The 24,252-nt window shown below is 45.1% G+C and overlaps 1 protein-coding gene across 2 annotated transcripts in view; it reads left to right on the top strand.

Annotated features, from left to right (window-relative positions):
- The window catches only part of SPDL1 (spindle apparatus coiled-coil protein 1), a 230,817-nt gene that overhangs the window by 37,547 nt on the left and 169,018 nt on the right, over positions 1–24,252 (top strand). For both annotated transcript variants that reach the window (XM_082254869.1, XM_082254870.1), the window contains exons 2-3: positions 889–1,062; positions 19,038–19,214. In XM_082254869.1, the coding sequence (XP_082110995.1) occupies positions 901–1,062; positions 19,038–19,214 (339 nt within the window). In that variant the 5' untranslated portion in view covers positions 889–900. The remainder of the gene's footprint in view (positions 1–888; positions 1,063–19,037; positions 19,215–24,252) is intronic.

Below are 24,252 nucleotides of genomic sequence, written 5' to 3' on the forward strand. Positions count from 1 at the left end.
GCGGGAGTAACGCCAGGCGTTAGCTGGAGCTTGCGGACCCGGAATGAAGATGGATGTGTCCTCCAGCCGTGACAACAAGGGGTTTGTTTCCTGGTAAGTTTCATATAATGTGCTAGTATCCACTACATACTAGCACATTATGCGTTTATTTTGCAGGTCAGGGAGGGAAAAATAAAGCCAGCACTTCTTCTTTAAGTTGTCAGTAGTTGAGAACTTTGCCAACTCATCAAGAAAGGTGGGTGTGATTTTTCTACTTCATTTTCCAGTTGAGTTGGTATGTCTTAAAGACATTATATTGTCAATTAAACCACAAATAAACAGAAAATTAGAAGAAATCCACACTAAGAGCTGGTTCATACCACATGCAGTCCAGTGTGTTATTTTTTTCTTTTTCTGCATCAAAGACTCATGGATAGAAGATTACGGTATATGGTTTCCGTAGGCATAGTTCACACCAGTGGAGGCAGTTCCAGAAAAAAAAAGTAGAACATGCTGCATTTTGTCTGCACTGACCTGTACTGTAAAGCAGTAAAATGCATCAAAAACCTACCAAAATGCACCGGAATGCACTTTTTTTTTTTTTTTTTTAGGGGGAATAACAAGAGGAGGGGAAAAAAACCCATGCAGAATGCATCTGGACGACATTTCCATGTTGTGAACCAGCCCTAATAAAGAAAATTTTAAGTTTTATGTAGTTTTGGTGATACTCCAGATTCCAGAGTGTGATTAGCAGCCTTTATTTATATATTTTTTATATACTGCAGTTCCTTGCGTGCATCTGCCTTGACGGATATTTAGTAGTAAAACGATTTTGTTAAAACGATTTTGTTAAAACGATTTTGTATTTGTTGTACAAAATGTATTTATTTATTTTTTTCATGTGTCTAGGATTCAGGCACCATGGACCAATCTGACTTTGTACTAAAACTCAAGCGCCAGTTAAAAGAAGCAGAGGAGGAGCGAAATAAGGCGGCACAATATGGCCTTAAGTTACTGGAAAGTCAGAGTGATCTTCAAAATCAGTTAGAAGAACAACGCAATGAAATGACTCTTGTCATTGAGGTAAATAACACAGTTCTAATAAGTCTAAGTTGACCTGCTTGACAATTTCCACAGCTGGTAATGGCTACATGATTAGGCAATTTTGTTGACAGTTTCCTCTGACTCTAATCTTGCCCAAAATGTTTTGACCGCGCTAAAAATGATGTATATTAGTATTTCAACTTTTGCTCCTTTTTGTCATACTGCTGGCACGAGCCCACACTTCACTGGACCGTAGAAGTTCTGGCATTTGTAAGTGAAACAGTAGAGGATGATATTAAGCATCTGGAATGGGTGTAATGCAGGGGTTGAAGCAGAAAGTTAAATCTCATTACGTAGTCAGAAAAAAGTTTCAAGGGGTACTCCATCTGGACTAATCGCAATACTTTGTATTTTGGAAAACTGCTAAACCTATACTTACTGTATACAGGTCTTTCAAGTCCAATGTAATCTCTGCCAGTACTTCTATGGGCATGGAAGTGTGGGTCATTTATTGGTTGCTTGTATGAGAGGGAGCGTAACTCCAACCACCAGAAGCAGGGAACATGAATTCCAAGTCTCTAAAACAAGCCCCCCCCCCCCCCCTCCTCTTTCCAGACAGCTACTTTGTTTCCCCCTCTGTCCTAATTTTCTCAAGTCATCTTCCTGGGCAGCATTGAAAGAAGGTGTCTCCTACCTAGAAACAGAAAACGCATCATCCACTATTATAAAAAATAACAGCATACCTCTTAGCCTCAATTATTTGTTTCTGAACAGAAGCATCATTAGTTTGATATTTTATCTATGCTTTAGGCTGTCATACTAGTTTAAGGAGACTCCCAGTATATGCTCCCATGTGATTCCAGGGATAGTGGACTTGGAGGGGTTGCATATTTTTTTTCTAGGCTACTTTTGTTAGTATCATAGTTATGGGACCATCCATTCCCATTAACCTTTTGGTGTTTCTCAAGGTTCCTTGTCCACTGGAGGATGACTATTTCTGTGGTTGCAGAAGCTTTAGTGGAGCCTTCTCTTACTCACATCTGATCAGGTTTTAAGTCTTCCCCTATGTTTCAAGTGAAGTACAGCCTGCTTTGCCATTGGTCCCCCTAAATGGACAGAAAATTGTGGGGGTGTGAAGCCTCCACAGACACCAGGGTGGGAGCGCAAGCGGGTGGGGGATGGAGCAGTTGGTGGACCTGGATCCTCAGGAGTGTTACAGCAGTTTTCTCCTGGTCAGCAATGCTACACCATGCAGTTTTATTCTGGCACGACACCTGCTACGATTCTGGCAGATGACTCCAAGGTAGGTTGGTTAGATTTTTTTTTCTTGTGTCTCTGCTTCCTACTATACCCATACAGTGTGGGGTACCCTTGGGAGGAGGTCCTCCTTTTTAGGTATTGGTTGTTATGGTTGTCTGCATGCCTCCTAAAAGTGCAGGGTGAATGTGCTTTTTGCTTCTGTCCACCATTGGTGTGGCAAGTTGGATCCAGAAGCTGCAGAACAGAGTGTCAACAGCTGAGAATTAAGCAGAACTTGCAACCTGTGTTTTTTTTTTTGCTCATTAACATATGCAGATGTTGGACTTCTGATTGCTCTAGTTGTAAAGACCTTTCAGAGCTGAGAGGCTTTAGCTGTCTCTCACCTGAGTGGACTATATGAAGATATTTTTTCCTATTGGGTGAAAAGGATGGACTTGCGTGTTGGGGTAATGACTGTGCAGTATATATATAAAGTAATATGTAGTATCAAGGTTGCTCATACTTGCTTCCATTCCAACTAAACCTTTCTCCATGTTCAGGTCTAGGGGTGGAAGCTGTAACTATTATGGGCTACAAGTATGTGCTATACACACACCAGTTAGTGTGCTCAACCTTGGGTATAAAAAAAGTCTGGTCCACCTACAAGTGAATATCATAATGTGTTGGTATGCATCGCATATTTAGCACATTATTTAAGACTTACCTTAAAACGAAGCCCTCCAGCAACGCACTGTCAACGCTGCTGGCTTCTATCTTCACCAGGTCTTCCAGGGTTCGCGGGCTCTGGCCATTTGAATAGCTGAACCATGGTGACGACACTCCTGTGAATGCACTTGGAAATTATGGAGGTGGCACAGAACTCTGAAGGGACAGAATGAGTAAGTCATTCCTTCAGAGCACCTTTCCAACATTTAACCAGCCAGTATTGGACACCACATTGAAGGAGATGCTTGTATCCCTCAGAAGCTGCGTTCAATCTGATCTCCTATCTTTGATCCACCAATTTAAAAAGGAAGTGCGGGAAGCGGGCTAGAGTTAACCATATCGATTTTTAACTGGGTGAATTCGCTACCACGTTCAGTTAACTGGTTGATGCGCACAATGATAGAGACGCTGATGTAGATTGACTCAAAGCCAAATTTAGCAGACCTGGAAGATCAGGTGGGGTTACCCAGTGAAACTACTCCTATCCAAAGAGAGTAAAACCTTCACAATCAAATCTCTTGACTGTTGAGAAAATGACAACAAATTGTTCCCCCTGAGCGCTCTCATGGGCAGTCTCCTGTTAAACACCTTGGTCTAGAGTGGAAGGTAGTAGGCAGCGCTGAGGAAATGGCAGCATACGCCTCAACATACATTCAGCCATTTCTTTACACTTTTACCTTTTACCCTTGCCTCCGGAAGTATCTCATGCTTTACTATAGCTGTTCTCCCCCAAAAAAGAATTGCGGTATGTATCGCCCTTAACCTTTTTTAAAACTTCTTTCTTATTTACATTAATTATAAATCAAGACTTTTCTGTTTTTGGTTGCCTGTTGTAACCTCTTTTCTCTATCGCTCATTGACAGACGTAGTCTTCTTGATTCTCAAGAGCTGGGTTATGTTGTCTCCGCAGGAGTAGGACAAGGCAGAAAGACAAAACGTTCTGGCTCCACCCTAGGGGCAGTCCCTGAGGGTATATCCTCCCTCTCTCTGCTACAGGGAATCAGTTTTTTTCTGTCTAGTCAGGAGTAAGGACCTAAGTTCCTTGCTGGGATCTTTTTGGTCCTGGCAAGATTTTTTCTTTAGAAAAAATATTTTTTAGGTAGTTTTTCTCCAGTGTTTTTTTCCTGTGAGATCTTCAAGCAAAAACGCCGGACTGGGCGACACTAGTGGTCACCCCAGCCGGCCTACGAGCGCGCGCAGACCATTGCATTGCGCTTGGTCGGCCGCGACACATTCAAGTAAGTATGCGGGGCCGGGCGACGGGCTGGATGTTGAGATCCAGTGGTCACCCCGGTTTCTGCCTACGAGCGCGTGCAGACCAAAGCTCCGCGCTGGGTCGGCCGCGACGGAGTCCCAGTGGAGGGACTGACCTTGCGAGTTAAAAGTCTCGCTTGGACGCCAGAAACCAGAGAGTCGAGGCGTCCGGAGTGGTCCACAACCCCCCACCCCGGTGGAGAGGGTATTGTGAAGAGAGGGTGCCTGTCGGTTTGGTATGGTGAGTAAACGTTCCCTTTTTTCTTTCCTCATTATGAGGCAGTATGAATTATGGGCCCCTCCATACATGGTCAGTATATATCTGACACTAAAAAGTCCCCCTTGTAAATACAGTATGTGTTTGTGGGAAGTGGACTTGGTTTGAGAGCTAACACTCTACCCAGCAGACTGTAACATTACAGCAGACATAGGAGGTATAATCCTACCTTATTTGTAGTGTATCTCCTGTAGATCAATAGATCGCCACTTAGCAGAGATGCAGGTGGATGTGCTGGGAAAAACGATTTTGGCGGTCCGCCGCCATTTTGCCGTAGACCAGGTGCATGTATGTCCTCAGGTCACGCCGGCCGCCATGTTTTTGGAGTCTTATGTCTCTTGTATGGGGGCGGCCATGTTTCATGAGCCCAGCTACCTCGTGGAGAGCTGGGAACGCCGGAAGGCGTACACAGGGGGCGGAGCCACGTCCTTCTACCCGGGAAAAAGCAACAGCTCCTTCCAGTCTGTAAAAGACAGACGCTGACTGCAGTTGGTTGGAAACTTCACTGCATTGGTTGGTGAGCCTTGGGGGTCCCTCTCTCTCTCTGTGGGGATCGAGAAGCAGGTACTCTGAGGGGCGCTATTGCGCTAGGGGGAGACACATAAAAAAAAAAAAAAAAAAAGTTTTTTTTGTTTTTTCTGGCAAAGGTGTCCTGAATTAACATGGACCCTGCCACTCATGTATCTCCTCCGGATCCCCTCGAGGGGTCTGCAGGATCCTCCAGCACCCCACTGACGATGGAATCATTGTCAGCTATTATGGAAACTTTTGTGTCCCGGGTGGAAGTGGCTTGTCAGGGACAGGGCGCAAGAAAGCGACCCCCGCCTAACCCCTTATTATCTGAAACCTCGGATTCAGACTCTGAGCCTATTTCTGCAGTTGCAGGTACCTCATCTGGGATTGGTGTCTCGTGTACTGTCTCTTCAGACAGTGAGGAGGATGTTTCGGCATCAGCCATAGCCCGAGAGGAAGCGTTGGTAAACGCACTCATTGTATCTGTTCAGGAAACCTTAAGATTACAGGGTATTCCGTCGGAAATAGCTGAAACTGAAATCCCTTTTGGGACTAAAAAACGCATCAAAGGGGCGAAGGTTTTTCCATTGCCCAAATGTTTTGGCAATCCAATCAAAGAAGAATGGAGTCTGCCAAAACGCACTTTTACTATTTCTAAACGCATTAACAGGCGTTATCCGTTTGAGGAAACCCTCATTAAGAAATGGACAGAACCACCTGTGGTGGATTCACCAATTGCTAGATTGAATAAAGCCACGGTTATTCCTCTAGAAGACGCTCCGTCTTTTAAAGATCCAGTGGATCGCAAGATAGAAGCTATGTCTCGCACCATGTTTTCCTTGATTGGATCAGCTTTCAGACCTATAATAGCTATTGGTCTGGTTTCGCAGGCTGTAACTGAATGGACCAAGTGGTTACGCCGGGACTTAGAAGAGGTCCCTCAGGCGGTATCAGATTTGTTGGAACAAATGATACAGGGGTTACAGTTTGTGTGTGATGCGGCGTTAGACGCCACTCCATTATTGGCGCGAGCATCAGTCTCAGCGGTGGTTCTCAGGCGTACACTGTGGCTAAAAGGTTGGTTAGCCGACCAAGGTTCCAAAAAAGCATTGGCTAATATCCTCTTTTTAGGAGAGCGTCTATTTGGAGCCAACTTAGATGAGATCATTAAGGATCTCACGGGTGGAAAGAGCACCTTTTTACCGCAAAATGTTAAAGGTAAAGGAACTCGTCAAAAACGAGGGCCTTCTTTTTCTGCTCACAAGAGGTTTTTTCGTCCCGCGGGTGAAAAAATTAAGTCCTCCAAAGCTCCTTCAGGAGGCTTCAGGGGACGTTGGTCGGGCAAGCAAAAGCCCGCCCCCTCCAGACCTGAAGATAAATCGTCCAAAGCCTGAAGGTGCGCCCCCACCCATAACTGGGGTGGGGGGACGTCTTCGCCGGTTCCCGGATCCATGGCTTTCCAGAATCCCGGACAAGTGGGTTTGCGAAGTCATAAGGTCAGGGTACAAGATCGAGTTTCGATCTCTCCCACTGGCGCGATTCTTCCCTTCCAATATACGACTATCCCGGATCGTTTAGAAGATCTGCGGAGAGCAGTCACGGATTTACTACAACAAGGAGTGGTAGTCCACGTTCCTTGGACAGAACGTTTTCAGGGGTTTTATTCAAACCTATTTACAATACCCAGGAAAGAGGGCAAAGTGCGTCCAATTCTGGACTTAAGGGCACTCAATTCCTTTCTCGTCATAAGGAAATTCAAGATGGAATCCATTCGCACAGTAGCAGCCTTCCTGCATCCAGGGGATGTCCTAGCGTCCATAGACATCAAGGACGCCTATCTTCACATTCCCATTTTTTCGCAGGATATCAGCGGTTTCTACGCTTTTCCGTAGAAGAGAACCACTATCAGTTTGTGGCGTTACCTTTCGGTTTCGCCACGGCTCCTCGGGTCTTCACGAAGGTGTTGGCCCCAATGTTGGCACTACTGCGCCAAAGAGGCATATCGATTCTAGGTTACCTAGACGATCTCCTGTTTCATGCAGAGTCTCCTCAGACCCTGCTACAAAACCTAGAAATTACTATAATTTCTTTACAGGAATTCGGGTGGCTGGTGAACCAGCAAAAGTCATTTCTGGTTCCCACCCAGAGGCTCGAATATCTGGGTCTAATTCTAGACACAGTCAGGACAAGAGTTTTCCTTCCGGTAGGGAAACTCCGAAAGATTCAATCAGCAGTCCAGTTGTTACTATCCAACAGCTGGTCTTCCCTTCGGACTTGCATGAGGGTTCTGGGGTTGATGGTGGCTTCCTTCGAAGCAGTCCCATTTGCCCAGTCCCATACCCGAATTCTTTAGCAAGAGATTCTTCTCAGATGGAATCGGAATCCGGAGTCCCTGGACTATCGGATCCAATTGAGCAAACAGACCAGAGAGTCTCTGGTCTGGTGGCTTCGGTCTCCGATGCTCAGCCAGGGAAAGTCATTTCTGCCAATATATTGGACGATAGTGACCACGGATGCCAGCCTATGCGGATGGGGAGGAATTCTCGGTCAGTTATCCGTTTAGGGACTTTGGTCCCCGGAAGAATCCAGGTTACCGCTAAATGTATTGGAACTGAGAGCGATCAGACTTTTGTCTGATTCACTGGACCGAGCAGCTCCAGGGCAGCCCGGTTCGGATCCAGTTGGACAACGCCATGGCCGTGGCTTATGTCAATCACCAGGGGGGCACCAAGAGTGTCCGAGCGGCCAAAGAAGTGGCTTGCATTCTTCGCTGGGCGGAACGATTTGTTCCAGCTATCTCTGCGGTGTTCATTCCGGGGGTGGAAAATTGGCAGGCAGATTATCTCAGCTGTCAGACTCCGGATCAGGGGGAATGGTCCCTCCATCCAGAAGTTTTCCACCAGTTGTGCCTACGTTGGGGCACCCCGGATGTGGATCTGTTGGCATCACGATTCAACAGAAAAGTACAGAGATTCGTGGCTCGCTCCCGCGATCCTCTAGTAGAGACCGCAGACGCACTGGTCACCCCGTGGGGGCAATACCAGCTAATGTATGCCTTCCCTCCTCTTGGGTTACTGCCAAGACTTCTTCGCAGGATAGAGGAGGAAGGAATTCCAGTAATCCTGGCAGCTCCGGACTGGCCTCGTCGAGCTTGATACGCCGACCTGGTCAGACTGGTGGCGGACGTCCCGTGGAGACTTCCTCTCAGGGAGGATCTACTGTCTCAGGGACCGATCTTCCATCCTGCTTTACGATCGCTGGTTTTAAACGGCCTGGTTATTGAGACCCAGGTGCTGAAGGACAAGGGATTGTCAGCTTCAGTTATTCCTACTCTAGTTAAAACAAGGAAAGCGACTTCCAGAAAGATTATCATCGTACATGGAAGTCTTATATTGTGTGGTGTGAATCCCTTGGGTTCCATCTACATCTTTATTCGGTAGCCCGAATATTGGCTTTTCTGCAACAGGGAGTTGAGCAGAAGCTGGCCTTGAGTGTTATCAAGGGTCTGGTTTCAGCATTTGCTATCTTCTATCAGAAGCCTTTGTCTACTCATTCCTTGGTGCGGAATTTCATCCAGGGGGTGCGACACCTGGCTCCGCCAGTGCACGCGCCGTTACCATCCTGGGATCTTAATTTGGTGCTGTCGGTTCTTCAGACACCTCCCTTTGAAAATATCAGGGAGATTCCCTTGCTTACTTTATCCCAGAAGGTGGTCTTCTTGGTGGCTATCACTTCTGCACGCAGGGTGTCAGAACTGGCTGCATTATCCTGTTGTTCCCCAGATCTGGTGGTTCATAGGGATAAGGTTGTTCTTCATCCGAATCCATCCTTCCTTCCTAAGGTGGTTTCAAAGTTTCATTGAATGAGGACAGTGTATTGTCCTTCCTATGTCCTTAGCCCAGTCATCCTCGAGAATTTGCATGGCATTCCTTGGATGTAGTTCGGGCGATCAGGATATATTTGAATACTATGGATTCAATTTGTAAGACGGATTCACAGTTTGTGATCATGGATGGCCCTAAGAAGGGGTTGCCTGTTCTGCTGCGACCATCTTTAGATGGATCAGACAGATGGTGGTATAGGCTTATTTTATCTAAGGGTCGGGATCCCCCGTCCCCTGTTAAGGCGCATTCTACTCGGGCGCTTAGAGTTTCCTGGACCCTCCGCCATCAGGCGTCAGTGGTTCAGGTTTTCAAGGCGACTGTTTAGTCGTCGGTTCATACCTTTACAATATTGTATAAGGTTTATGTGATGGCATCGTCAGATGCCTCTTCTGGCCGCAAGGTTCCTGCAGGCCACTGTTTGAGGAGACTGTTGGTCTACCTCGAGGATTTGTGGGGTAGGTCTCATCTGTTTACTTGATGAGTCCTTTGATACTTCTGGTTGGCTCTGGTTGGGCCTTCTAGTTTGGATTTTGATTTCTGTCAATCCCACCCCTCATTTGTGGCACTGCTTCTGGATGTCCCAGCTCTTGAGAATCAAGAAGACTACGTCTGTCAATGAGCGATAGAGAAAAATGGATTTTTGTAAGATCTTACCGTAAAATCCTTTTCTCTTAAGCTCATTGACAGACGTAGTACCCGCCCCTCTATCATTGAGTTGGGTTGGGTTAAATTCTCTGTTACTGCTTTAGAACAGAACTGATTCCCTGTAGCAGAGAGAGGGAGGATATACCCTCAGGGACTGCCCCTAGGGTGGAGCCAGAACGTTTTGTCTTTCTGCCTAGTCCTACTCCTGCGGAGACAACATAACCCAGCTCTTGAGAATCAAGAAGACTACGTCTGTCAATGAGCTTAAGAGAAAAGGATTTTACGGTAAGATCTTACAAAAATCCATTTTTTCGTTACAGCCAAAACACCATGATCTATCACAGATCTACCTCTAAGCGCAAGTTCACAGAACAAAACTAGCTACCCTTACTTTGCTGTTTAATATTCTGTGTCTAACCTCCTTAAAAGTAAGGTTGCATCACGGGCTCGTGTCCACCACTTTAAATGTAAAAGGCCTTAACAGTCCGAAGAGATATTCTCACTGTCCAACATGTCAAAGAAAAAAAGGGCGTGTTAATAGCAATCAAGGACACTTTGGCACTTATAGTTTGAAACCATTATGGATGATTCAGGAAGATGCATCACTTTGGTCAGTGAATGTAACAATACCCTATAGACGATTGTAAATATATATTTGCCTAACTCTATACAGCTTTCCTTCCTACATAAAGTTTGGGAAAGCGTGCAGAAGGCCGGAAACTTTAACTTTTGAGGGATTTTTTTTTTTTAACAATCAGAGTTTATTTCTAGAAAAGGAAATAGAGAAATAACAGTACAATGGTATCAAATAAAGCCATCATTTATGGCAAAAACAGCAAAATAGAAACATGTGGTACAGTAACGCAGTTTAAAGGTACATAGTATATCCAGCATGTTAAACATATGGTACATAGAAGGATAAATGGTCATACTAACACTAAGTGGTATCATTGTCCAAGAGCAGTGCCCGTGGAGGTTGTAAATGTAGAAATGTGAAGCAGTGATGAGTAGTTAGAGTAACCAGGGAGAAAAAAAGGAGTATGATAACATAAAGAGGGTAACAAATAGACATCAATGCAGAAATAGTGTCGTTTGCTATAGGAGTATATTCAAAAATAGCTTACATTAATCACAATACCAAAAAAGTGAGGCTGGGGATGGTAATAATTCAATGCAAGTCAGATAGTAGTAATTACAAGATCACATCAGGTACCTGTTAAGCGGGCAAAATTTGTGGAGTATCGGAATAGGTGCCAGGGGGTCCACATCATGTGGAGTTTCGGGATCCTATCAGAGGCAATTGCAATGGATTCTTGCATATTGTTAATGTCATTGACCGCAAACAACCATTCCCTAACAGTTGGAGGTGTGGAGGATGTCCAGTATCTGGGGATCAGTGATTTGGCTGCATTTAATATGTAGCGAAGGATTGATTTTCTATATTTGTGCGGTGATATATCAGAGATGTGGAGTAAGCAACATTCAGGAGTAAGTGGCAAGGAAGTGCCTGTAATCTCTTTTATCGGCTCGCGGATCTTGGTCCAGAAAGCAGAAATCTTAGTGCATTGCCACCAAATGTGGAAAAGCATACCTGGAGAATGGCCACATCTCCAGCATGCATCAGATGCAGAGGAAACCATTTTCAAAGCTTGTCACGTACCAGTGAGTGAGGAGCTTGAATGCATTTTCTTGAAATCTTGTGCTTTATGGAGCATTTGTGGGCCAGGGTACAAGCACTGGCCCAACTTTTATCTGAGATAGAGATTTGCAAGGAAGCCTCCCACTTACTCTTGACGTTATCAGGATTGACTTGTGTATTAGACAGCAGGAGTGCATAAGAAAAAGAAGTAGCTTTCCTGTATGGTGTCTGTGTCAAGCATAGTTGTTCAAAAATCGTGAGCTGTCTAGAGCAAGCAAGTCTCCATGAACGGTCATTGAGGTAGCAGTTAAGTTGTAGGTATGTCCAAAAGGGCATAGTCACAGTTCTGTGTGGGGATTTGAGATCCTTAAGGGTGCCCTTATCAAAGAATTGTAATGCCAGTTTGAAATTGTTATCAGAGTCATTAAGCCAAGTATAGTCAAAGCCAGGGGGGGAAATCCGGGTTTTTTGTCACAGGGGTGAGCGGTCCTGGATTGCTAGAGAGATTAAAAAGGTTTAAGTCTATGAAAAATTGTGAGTGTTGGGTTCATCAAGGGGTGTGTAGTCACAGTAGGGGGATATGAGTTCCATGGAATCCAAGGTGAAAAAAGCAAAGGGAAGTCATTTATATCTGATTCCAATGCCACCCAAGCTTTACACGAGGCATGACAATGCCAATTGATAATTCTAGTTAAGTGCGTTGCAAAATAATACAACTGGAAGTCAGGGAGACACATCCCACCGGATTCTTTGCGTCTGGTTATTAGGTTATGTCGTATTTGGGGTGGTTTATGTGTCCATAAAAATTTAGTTTGTAGGGACTTAAGTTTTCGTAAGAAAACTTTGTGGTAAGCGAATTGGTAGAACGTGGAACAAATAGAGTAGTCTCGGGAGTACAACCATTTTAACTATGGCGGCACGCCGAGACCAAAAATGTTGGAATTCCATGAGGCAAGGTCAGAAAATATATTTGTTTTAATAAAGGGGTGAAGTTTTTTTCAAACAGGGCGTCCAGCGTGGGTGTGATCCAAATACCTAGGTATTTTAATGCTCCAGTCTCCCATCTAAAAGGGCTATTCTCTTTGGTCATGAAAATCTTCCCCTTTCGGGACAGTCCGATAAAGGGCTTCGGATTTAGTATAGTTAATACGAAAAATGGATATATAGCTATACCTATCAAAAGCCGACATAGGGTTCGGGATAGTAGTGTGAGGATGTGTTATGAAAAATACCAAATCAGTGTATGCTGCTACTTTATAAGTTAATCCTTTAACCTCCATTCCCTGTATGGAATCATTTGCTCAAATATGTTGTAAGAAGCAGTGGGGCATTTGTATAGGGAAGCTATCCATCCCAGCATATTAGGTGGGATATTAATGTGTTTGCAGGTGGCCATCATGAAGTCCCATGCTACTCTATCGAAAGCCTTCTCCGCGTCAGTGGACAGGAGAAGGCCCTCGTTTTTTCGGTGATGGGCGCAATGGATAAGGTTCAGGGTCTTTATGACGTTATCTTTCGCTTCACGACCAGGCATGAAGCCTACCTGGTCTGTTGACATCAATTTCGAGAGTAAAGGTCTAAGTCTGTTCGCTATTACTTTTGCCAAAAGTTTTAAATCTAAATTTAGAAGGTAAATGGGCCTGTAATTTGCAGACCTGGTGGTCTATGCTGCGGTGAAAATGTTATATAGGGCCAAATAAGCAGCATGGAATTGTGCAGCAATTTTTGTCCGCTTTCAATTCTAGCTTGCCCGACGGATTTTTAATACCTGCAATAAATGTGGAAGTCTGTTCAGCTCTAAGTGCCCTAGCTAAAAATCTCCCACTCTTGTCTCCGTGTTCCTAGTATATGCCCTTGCGGAAAAATAGAATAGGTTTAGCTTTCGCATCTAGGAGTTGTTGAAGTTCTTTGCGTTTATGCAGTAACTCAGTGGCAGTCTGGTGGGAGAGGGATTCGTTGTCATTTTTCTAAGTCTGTTATGGCATGGACTAGTTGCTCAATCTCTTTTTCCCTTTCCTTTTTACGCCGGGCTCAATCAGTTTGAGAAATTTGCCGCATATGACGCGTTTGTGGGCTTCCCATCGTGTCATAGGGGACACTTCTGTAAGATCATTCAGACTAAAATATGTTTGAATATGTTGGGCGATGAGAGTGCGAGTATTGGGGTCTGTGAGCAGCGAAGCATTTAATTAACTCCAATTAAAGGTCTTTGAGGTCCGGTCAGAGAGATCGGGGCATGATCGGAGAGTACTTGTGTGCCAATGGAAGTATGCTGAACATTAGTCTAGTCAAGTCCCGTTGTGAAAGAAATAAGTAGTTAATACGAGCGTATCTGCCGTGAAGGGCTGAGAAATAGGTAAAGTCCCTAACGTCAGGATTTAATGCTCTCCAGGTGTCTACCAACGCAAGCGACTGTAGCATAGACTTAATGCGTGTAAGTGTGTTATAGCGAATGCAGGATTTTCCATTCGAAGTGTCCTGCAGGGGGTTTAGCGAGATGTTGAAATCTCCCCCTAAAAAAAATGCGGCCCCTGGCAAAGCCAGATAAAAGATTAATAATTTTTTGGCAAAAAGAAACATGCGACCTGTTTGGGAAGTACATGTTGGCGAGAGTGGTGGGGATTCCAGCATAAGTACCTCTCACAAATATGTACCTCCCATTTGGATCCGCAAGGTGAGATTCAGTTTGAAAGTTGGCAGATTTTCTAATCAAGATGGATACCCCTTTAGCCTTAGTCTCAGGATTCGTGGAGTGAAAAGTCACAGGGAAATATGTAGAATATAACTTAGGAACGTGATTATGTTTGAAATGTGTCTCTTGTAAGAATACAAAGTGAGGTTTAGCTTTTTTCAGTTCCCTGAGTAATGAGGATCTTTTCTCAGGGATATTGAGTCCTTGAATATTGTGGAAGATCACAGTGGGACATTTCCCCACTGATTTGTAAGCCATTGTCAGTGCAGCAAAGTTATTTTACAAACCTATACGACTATAGCAAGCAATAAAATGTGGAGAAAAAAGAAAAGGCAGCACTGGGTGTGTGAAAGTCACACTGTGAAAATAACAAATCAATATCAAGCTATGTGCACAAAATACAGAGAGTATGGTGAACGGCTCTCGTTCATTTCAAAACCAAACATAGCATGTGACTCACGGCTCCCATGAGCGGGTATAAACACGACATAGATCACAATGGGCACGAGCAAAAGTCCGCGTGGAGTCTTGCAGCAACGGTTTATGAAGAAAGTAATGAAGCAGGGTCTGCAATGTAAAAAAGGTGTTAGCATATAAGGTAAACAAAAGCGACAGTGACATCTTGTGGACATCCAAAGTAATGCAGTCCATGTAGCAAGTTGCCTTCCTACATACAACATGTAAATGCTGCTGAGCTTGTGTAACTTTGAAGGCAGTAATCATAGGCAATGTAGAAGCACCTCAAGGGAGCCATAAACTGGAGGAAAACATGGCAAATGCAGGGGTTGGTACAAAGTGAAATTGTAATACCGTCCAACATGGTAAGGTTTCAAATGGAGATATATAATGTTTCAAATGCGGAAAAGGAAACAGTTAAGTCAGAGGGACTCCGACAATATCTTCATGAAAATAGGTGATCAAGTAAGGTGTTAGGAATGCAAATGATTGCAGTATAATAGTCCATCAGCGGTCTTCATAAGATCTGGTGGCCTGCCTGTGGGGTGTTAGCGTGAACATGCTCAGACTGCCATGTCTAGAGCTCTTGTGTGTCTGCTTGTCTGAGGCCCCAAATTCGTGCAGGTGGTATAGCTGCCCATTCGTCCTGACAAAATGCCTCCAGGTCATGCAAAGTCTTTGGTTGTCTTGCGTGAAATGCATGTTTAAGATCTCCCCAGAGTGGCTCAATGATATTAAGGTCAGGAGACTGTAATGGCCATTGAAGAACCTTCACTTTGTTCTGCTGTAACCACTGAATGATCAACTTGGCCTTGTGCTTTGGGTCATTGTTATGCTGAAAAGTCCAAGAGCGTCCATACGCATCATTTGTGCAGAAGGATGCAAATTGTCTGCCAGTATTTTCTGATACAGGCTGCATTAAATTTTTCATTTGCAAGCTTGCCATTCATTTTCATAAGATTCTCTGTGCCTTTAGAGCTCACACTCCCAAAACATCAGTGAGCCACCACTATGCTTTGCAGTGGGGATGGTATTCTTGTCTTCTATAGGCATTGTTGACCCATCTCCAAATATAGCGCTTGTGGTTGTGACCATAAGGCTCTATTTTGGTATCGTTACTCCAGATTAGAGTGTGCCAGAAGCTGTGAGGCATGTAAAGGTGTTGTCAGGCATATTGTAATGGGGTTTTTTTGTGGCATTGGCGCAGTAAAGGCTTCTTTCTGGCAACTCGACCATGCAGCTCATTATTGTTCATGTATCGTTGTACTGTGCTCCTTGAAACATCCACACTGTCTTTTTCCAGAGCAGCCTGTATTTCTTTGAGGTTACATGTGGGTAACCTTTGTATCCCGAACAATTCTTCTGGCAGTTATGGCTGCAATCTTTCTTGGTCTACCTGACCTTGGCCTGGTATCAAGAGATTGTCAAATTTTCTACTTCTTAATCAAATTTTCTTCTTCTTTAATAAAGGATTAAAGTGGTTGTAAACCCACTTTATTAATTTGTATCCAAAGGGAAAGCCTATATTAAGGCTTACCTATAGGTACTGTAAATATCTCCTAAACTTGCACCGTTTAGGGGATATTTGCAGTGCATGCAGCCGATGTCATCGGCGCATGCGCTCTGAAGAAACGGCCGCCCGTGCCGCTTCTTCAGAGCCCAGTGCCGTGCCTGGTGGCTCCCGCGCGCATGTAATACTGCCAGAGTCTGCAGACCTGGAAAAGACTGGTGAACATGGATGCGGCCAGCAGCGTGGACATCGGGGGCTTCGTTGGAGGTAAGTGTCATATAATGTGCTAGTATGCATTCTAGCACATTATGCATTTTCTTTCCAGGGAAGAAAAAAATAAGAAAAAATTTGAGGAGTTTGCTTCCTCTTTAAACTACCTTTACTAACTTACATATTCATTGTTTTGGATATCTTCTTCTTTCCTATCTTTATAAAGTTCCAATACTTTGTTTTGCAGGTCTTTTGACAGTTTTCTGCTCCCCATGGCTCAGTATCTAGCCTGCTCAGTGAATCCACATGAGAGCTAACAAACTCATTGACCATTTATACACAGACTCTAATTGCAATTTAAAAAGCCACAGAGGGATATTAACCTTTTTAATTGCCATTTTAACCCATTTGTGTCACTTTTGGCACTTTTCCACTGCAAGTACCGGCTCGGCTCTACTCGGCCCTGCTTGGCCCGGTTTGCTTTTCCACTGCTGGTACCGCATGGTACGGTGTTGGAACGGTTCGGTTCGGTACGGTACGGTATGGTTTGCTTTTCCACTAAAGTAGTACTAAAGTTAAGTGGGTGGGATAACAACGGGGTGGGTGGGATTCTCTGACCAATCAGTGGCTAGTAGTGACTGAAAAGAATTGTGGGATATGGTACCGGGTATGGTACCTCTTGGAACCACAATCGAGTAGGTACTGTTTATGAGAGCCGCACCGTTCGGCTCCATGCAGTGGAAAAGCGCCGCCGTACCGTACCGTACCGAACCATTCCTACACCGTACCATCCGGTACCGCAGTGGAAAAGCACAAAAGCGAGCCGAACCGTTCGGTTCCATGCAGTGGAAAAGCACCATTTGTGTGTCTGTGCCATTCTCTAAACCAGTGGTTCTTAACCTTGTTGGAGGTACTGGACCCCACCAGTTTCATATGCGCATTCACCGAACCCTTCTTAATTGGAAAAATAAAATATGATCTTTTCAAATTCAAAACATAGCTATATATTTAGGTATATATTTATACATAGGTGCACAAAATGAACAAAACCATTAAGAACAAAGAACAAAACCATTAAAAAATGATTTTCACACAAAAACATAATTTGGGATAACTTAACTTCAGCCGCTTTTCCCAGCATGATATTCGCCATCTTCAACACAGCTGGTTTTATGAGTGTTTCACCAATGGTGTGTGGTTTGCCCTGCTTTGCGATCAGGTAAGTAACTTCGTACAATGCTATGAGGATCGGTTTGTTGATGGGTACAAAGCCGAGAACAGGCAGACTAGCCTTTTCATCGAATCTGGCTCTCCTCACCTTAAATTCAGCGAGCGTTGTGTTCTTGTATTTTCCATCTCCATGCAGCTTAAGGAAGTGTTCTCTTCGTTTTGCCGGTGCTAGACTAGAATTGCTCAACTTGGCATTGCAAATCATGCAGTTAGGACGCTGACTCCCATCACATTCCTTTATACATGTGAATCCATACTGTACATATTCGTCCGACCACTTTCTTTTTTTGCTCGACATAGTTAGTATGAAGGGATTAATATGAAGAAAGAAATCACACGACGTACCATCACGACAGTTACAATTGGACTACTGGGCGCACCAAATTCCCTGCAGCACAGATAGGCCAAGCGATGTTGCGTGATCACCTGCAGCCAATGAGCGGGGCGTGTCATCACGAATCATATGAGTCGGGTGTGTGTCTTGACCTCTGCCGAACCCGCGAGACTGACTCACCGAATTCCTGGGGTTCGATCGAACCCAGGTTAAGAACCACTGATCTAAACATTCCAGGGTATGTAAACTTTTTTGTTCTCCAGCGAGGAGAGAGGGGGTGGGTCAGACCTACGGCTCTGTGTCTGAATGGATACACAGAGCAGCTGCTCGGCTCAGGTACCTCCAAAGCAAGCTGCTTGCTGTGGGGGCACTGCACAGGAGGGAGGGGCCAGGAGCGCCAGCAAGAAACCCGAGGAGAGGAGGAACGAGGCTGCAAAACCACTGCACAGAGCAGGTAAATATAACATGTTTGTTATTTTTAAATGAGACTTTAGTATCACTTTACATAAAAGAGAGTATTTTGGCATGCTCGTCATATTTTCAATATCAATGCCAGCATTTTACAATTTCTGTCAGGGTATGTAAACTTTTGAGCAGAACTATAGGAAAGAATCCAGGCCTTTCCTAAAACAATCTAATGAACTGGCTTGAGGTTGTCTATTCTACATTTTCACAGCTCTTACAGTGAAGAAGCCTTTCTGTATTTGTAGATAAACCCTCCTTTCCTCCAGACAAAAAGTGTGCCCCCTTGTCTTCTGGAGGTCATGGTGGACAAGTTCCTCCTTCAAAATATCTCTATATCAAAGAGCCTGACCATTCCCCAATCTCTGTTATAGGAGAGAAATAGAGCCTGTTTAACTATGTGGCTGAATGATACACTTTTAATAGCACATCTGACCCATACAGCTCACATTTAACGTCAACTACAAAAGTATATTGGTTTAAAGTGGTAGCAATTTTGGTTTTTACCTACAGGTAAACTTTTATAATCAAGCTTACCTGTAGGTTAAATGAATATCTCCAAAATGTGCACTCTTTTGGAGATATTCACTTGTTTTGGCATTACCTGTAGCTGATCTGTTTGTTATTGCAGGCTTTTCTTCGGCCAGCATTTCATAGCACCCGAGCAGAAATGTTTGTCTTCTATGTTCTTTTTTTGATTACTTTCATACTAACAAACCTTCGATCTAAATATATGTATATGCCATATAAACAGGATATACTCATTATTGACCATGCTTAATTTACATTCTCCAAAATGAATCCACTGGATTTGTATCCTAGCAACCTTTATAAAGACTTCTAATTTCTGATGTATATCTCTAACCTTATTTTATACTGGAAATTGTAATATAAATGTTATGCTTGGAAAAAAAAGTTTTATACTTTCGGACTTTCATTACAGAATTTGGAACAAGAGAAGTATTCTCTAAGTCGGGAAGCTGAACTTAAAAATCACATGCTGGAAAGCCTAACCATGGAGTGTGAAAATCTAAAACAACAACAGAAGGTTTGCCTTGAACAACTGCAGGAACAAATAGAGAGGACACATAATCGGGAAGTTTGTGGACTAAAAGATAAGGTATGACAACTTTTAATTTAGCTTTGTTTGTAAATCATTTTTTTCATTACAAATTTTTCCATTACATTGGTTGTACACTGCGGCAGTAAAGAAAAACAAAACTTTTACCTGTACTGCATCACATACTAGCACATTATGAAATACTTACCTTTTATAATGAAGCCCTCCAGCGGCGTGTTGTCACAGCTGACAGGGCTTCCCTCTTCCCTCAGTCTTCCTTCCCGGTTGCAGCCTCCGGCTGTATAAGTGGCCTGGAGCTGAGATGACGTCCCTGCACGTGCCCTTGGCTCTGAAGGTCCATCAGAGTGCACGTGCCGGTGACGTCACCGGCTGCATCCAATGTGAATATATCCTTAATGGTGCATGTTTAGGAGATATTAATTTTACCTACAGGTAAATCTTATAGGCTTACCTGTAGATAAAAATCACACAGTGGACTTTACTACCATTTATAGCGGCAACATGTCATATGTTTGTGACCTGAAGTTCACTAGGAGTGTGGATCGATAGACCTTTAGGCCTCATGCACACTGAACGTTATCAAAACGCCAGTAGAAAGCTGTAGCTGTAGAAGGAGTTTTCTCTATCATTCCTCGACAGACGCAGCTCCTTATCTTCATGACTCATTGGGTTATGCTCCTCCTTCTAAGAATAGGCACTAGGCAGGAAAAAAAGCTTAACCACGCCTATGGGGCATGTCCCTGCAGGCATAACCCCTCAGACTCTGCTATCATCAAACAGTTTTGTTTTGCCTAGTTTTGGAATAGGACCTAGCTCCCTGCTGGGACTTCGGTCTTAGCTGTAACAGGGAAAGTTTGTGATTTTTTTTTTTTTAACTAGTTAGTTCCTGAGGACCAAAATCCAGAGGAACTACAGGCTACAGCCGGCTGTGGTTTCGCACTGGATAATCTAGATTCTTAAGGTCTCCCAGGCTGGCCAGCGAGCACGAGCAGGTTATAGTCCAGAACTCGGGCTCGCCACGACAGTGCCCTGATGGATGGGGACAAGCCTGCGAGTGGACAGTCTTGCTGGGACGCATCGATCTGGAACGCCGAGTCGCAGCTTCCCCTTGGCTGACAGCACCCCCATCCTAGGTGGGGGGTGATCAGTTTCGGAGTGGCGCCCACCTGGTACCGTGATATGGTGAGTAAAATTGTCCCCCCACACACCCTTGGCGGGCGGGGTGGGCATGGGCCCCTTCCTGGAATGGTCGGACCTTAGGGGCTCCCTTGGTTCCCTGGTACCCCGGAGGACTAATCTGGTGTACCCCTTGACATTCCCCTACCCCTAGCAGGTTTTACCTTGGGGATGGAGGGTAATAATGCGGCTGTTATGGTGCTTGTTTGAGGGAGGGGGATTGGGGGGTCCTGGAGACCGCATGGCAAGTCGTGGGGGGCCGCCATTTTGCTGTGGTTCATGATCTCTGTGTTCCCATTAGTTTGCATGGGCAGCGATTTTCTATACTTCCCTATTGAGAATGTATGAGCGGCCATTTTCTTGAGGTCCATGGGATGGTCAGGCAGAGCTTCTTCCTCTTCCTGTGCAGACAGTGTTAGTTTCGTTTTTACACTGACCAGGCTGGATGCTTCTCTGTGGTCTGGTATGTGGGGTTTTTCCTATTTTGCTCTGCTATTATTAGATAATAATCAGGGATTGTGAATCCGCAGTAATAGCGGTGGGACCGCGTTTTTTGCTGTATTAAAGGGACATTACACAAAGTTTTTATTATTTGAGCAATGGAGTCCCAGGATAAAAATTCACCTGCAGTCCCCTTGGAAGCGACTGTGGGATCCTCCGGTTCACAATAGCAGCCTGAAATTGCAGTGTTTTTTTTTTTTTTTTTTTTTTGCAATTTGCGAAGCCTGAAGTAAAAATTTGATTTTGTCATTTCTGGTGCTGCCAGCTGCAAATGCCATCCACCCTCACCTCCATCGGCAGGGTTTTCTAATTCTGAGACCAATATGGTCACTGCGGACGCAGACCACCTTGAGGGGTTGGTGTCTTCACATTCTGACGGTGAAGAGGACCTGTCCTCTCTGGTGGAAGCCCTGATAGTTTCTGTGCGGAAAACCCTAAAATTGGCTGATGAACCTACAGCATCAGATATGCAGTTGTCTTTTGGCTCCCGTAAATCGGGCAAGGTATTCCCTTGTCCAAAATTGTTTTTGTACTATTTTGGATGAACAATGGCGACGCATTAAGCACATGTTGGTGGTGCCTAAGTATTTTGCACGCCATTATCCTTTTGCGGTGGCGTTGTCCAATAGGTGGACTTTACCACCGAAAGTGGATTCTCTGGTGGCCAGGTTGAATAAAAGCGACTCTGGTACAAGTGGAAGAGTTTCCAACCTTTCTGGATCCCGTGGATAGATGGGTAGAAACCTTGTCCTGCCAATTACATGTGGTAGCAGGTCACATGTTAAAGGCTGCCTTTTGTGAATGTTTTAGTAGCGTAGTCTGCTACTGAATGGGTGAAGTTACTGAAAAGTAACTTGGAAACGACATGGCTTCCCTCTGCGGTACCGGAACTAATAGACCAGCTGACCCAAGCCCTGGTGTTCATGTGTTATACGTCCCCTGGACTCAGCTTTGTTGGTGGCCAGGACCTCAGCAGTTGGGATTGCTATTAAGCGCATGGTATGGCTAAAATGCTGGTCGGCTGACCAGGCTTCTAAGAAGGCTGTGACTGATCTTCCTTTACAGGGGGAGGCTGTTTGGATCCTCCCTGGATAAGTTGATCAAAGGTATCACTGGGGATAGAGCACTAATCTGCTCCAATTCTCTAAGGGCAAGGCTCCGCGTACTAGGTGGGGGCCTTCCTTTTACTGCTCACAAGTCTTTTTCGTGCCTCCGGGTCACAAGAAAAAGGTAAACTGTGTAGGTCTTCTGGGGGTTCCAAGAAGCCATGGTCAGGAAAATCTGTCTGGCCAATCTGGACCTGCAGACAAATCGTCGGCTGCATGATGGGGTGCCCTTACCCGAGTCTTTGATACTTTAAGGAACCCTGGACCTCCTTGATTCAGGACAAATGGGTTCACAAACTGATCCGATTAGGATACAAGTTTGAATTCGGGTCTCATCTGTCAAACAGGTTCTGCCCGTCCAATCTTCAATTATCCCCAGTCTGGTTAAGGGACTTGCGATGGGCGGTACACGACTGTCGCAAGGAGTGAATGTGCCGGTTACCGCTCAGGAAAGTTTTCAGGGTTTTTTTTCAAACCTATTCACCATGCGCAGAAAAGAAGGCAAGGTGCGTCCCATCCTGGAACTCAAGGCCCTGAACCGCTTCGTGCAGGTACAGAGGTTTCTGATGGAGTCCATACGCACAGTAGTAGCGTCTGCATCAGGGAGTTTTCTTAGCCTCCATAGATATCAAGTACGCATATCTACACATCCCTATCTAGGCTGGACACCAGCGGTTTCTTTGCTTTGCAGTAGAAGAGGAGCATTATCAGTTTGTGGTGTTACCCTTTGGTCTCGCCTCCGCTCCCAGAGTTTTTACCAAGGTCCTAGCACCGGTATTAACACTGCTGCGCTGGCAGGGGATTGCGGTACTGGGGTACCTGGACGATCTCCTCCTGTTGAGAGCAGACTCTCATTCAGCCTTGTTGGGGGATCTGACGATCACAGTCAGTACTCTGCAGGAGTTCGGTTGGCACATCATTTTCAAGAAATCCCCGCTCCGGTTCTTAGACTGGATTATCTGGGCCTGACTCTGGATTCAGCCTTGGCAAGGGTTTTTCTTCCCCTGGACAAGCTGCAAAAGTTGCAGGGGGAGATTCAGTTGTTGTTGGACAACAATCTGTTCTCTCTACGAGTTTGCATGCAAGCCTTGGGTCTCATGGTATTGACCTTTTGAGGCGGTTCCGTTTGCTCAGTTCCATACAAGGCCTTTGCAAAGGTTGATTCTTGTAAAATGGAACAAGAATCCAGAGTCCTTGGATTCTTTGATTCGGTTGAGCCACAACACAAAGTCTGCTCTGTTGTGGTGGATTTAGTCTCCAGCACTGTGCCAGGGCAAGTCCTTTCTTCCATTGTTTTGGACGGCGGTAACCATGGACACCAGCCTGTCGGGCTGTTTTTGGAAGTTCTGTGCCCAGGGTACCTGGACGATGGAAGAGTCAAAACTTCCGATAAATGTTTTGGAGCTCAAAGCGATAAAGCTTTGTCTGAGCCATTGGACAACTCGTCCGCAGGATTGTCCAGTTCGGATTCAATCGGACAATGCCACGGCTGTGGCTTACATCAATCACCAAGGGGGCACCAAGAGTGTCTTGGCGGTCAAGGAGGTGGCTGAGATTCTGGCCTGGGCGGAAAGCTTTGTTCCAGCCCTTTCTGGTCGTCAGGTATTGGATCACCCGGAGGTGTTCCGCCTCCTATGTGTTTGGTGGGGGTCTCCCGAGGTCGATTTGTTTGCCTCTCGCCTCAACAAGAAGGTGCAGAGATTCATATCCAGGTCTTGAGATCCTCTGGCCGTCACCACAGACGCACTGGTGGCTCCTTGGGGTCTGTATTGGCTGATTTCTGCATTTCCCCCCATTGAAACTCCTGCAGAAGCTTCTGCGCAGGATAGAGGTGGAAGGGATTCCGGTCATTGTGGTGGCTTCAGACTGGCCTCGCCGGTCTTGGTATGCAGACCTGATAAGGCTGGTCGCTGATACCCCTTGGAGACTTTCTCTCAAGGAAGATCTGCTATCTGAAGGTCCGATGTTCCAGCCTGCTTTACAGTCACTGGCTTTAACAGCATGACTGTTGAAAGTCAAGTGTTGAGAGATAGGGTGATTCCTACACTCTTGGAGGCTAGGAAGTCAATTTCCAGGAAGATCTACCATTGTACGTGGAAATCGTACATTTCATGGTGTGAATCGCTGAAGGTGCACCTTCGCTTGTTTTCAGCCTTTTTGCAGAAAGGGGTTGCACAGCAGTTGGCTTTGGGTACTATCAAAGGCCAAGTTTTAGCTTTGGCTATATATTTTCAATGCCCGTTAGCCACGCATGTCCTAATCCGGACTTTTATCCAGGGAGTGCGCCATATGGC

The sequence above is a fragment of the Pelophylax lessonae genome, assembly GCF_965119305.1.
Source record: "Pelophylax lessonae genome assembly, chromosome: 4".
NCBI lineage: Eukaryota > Metazoa > Chordata > Amphibia > Anura > Ranidae > Pelophylax > Pelophylax lessonae.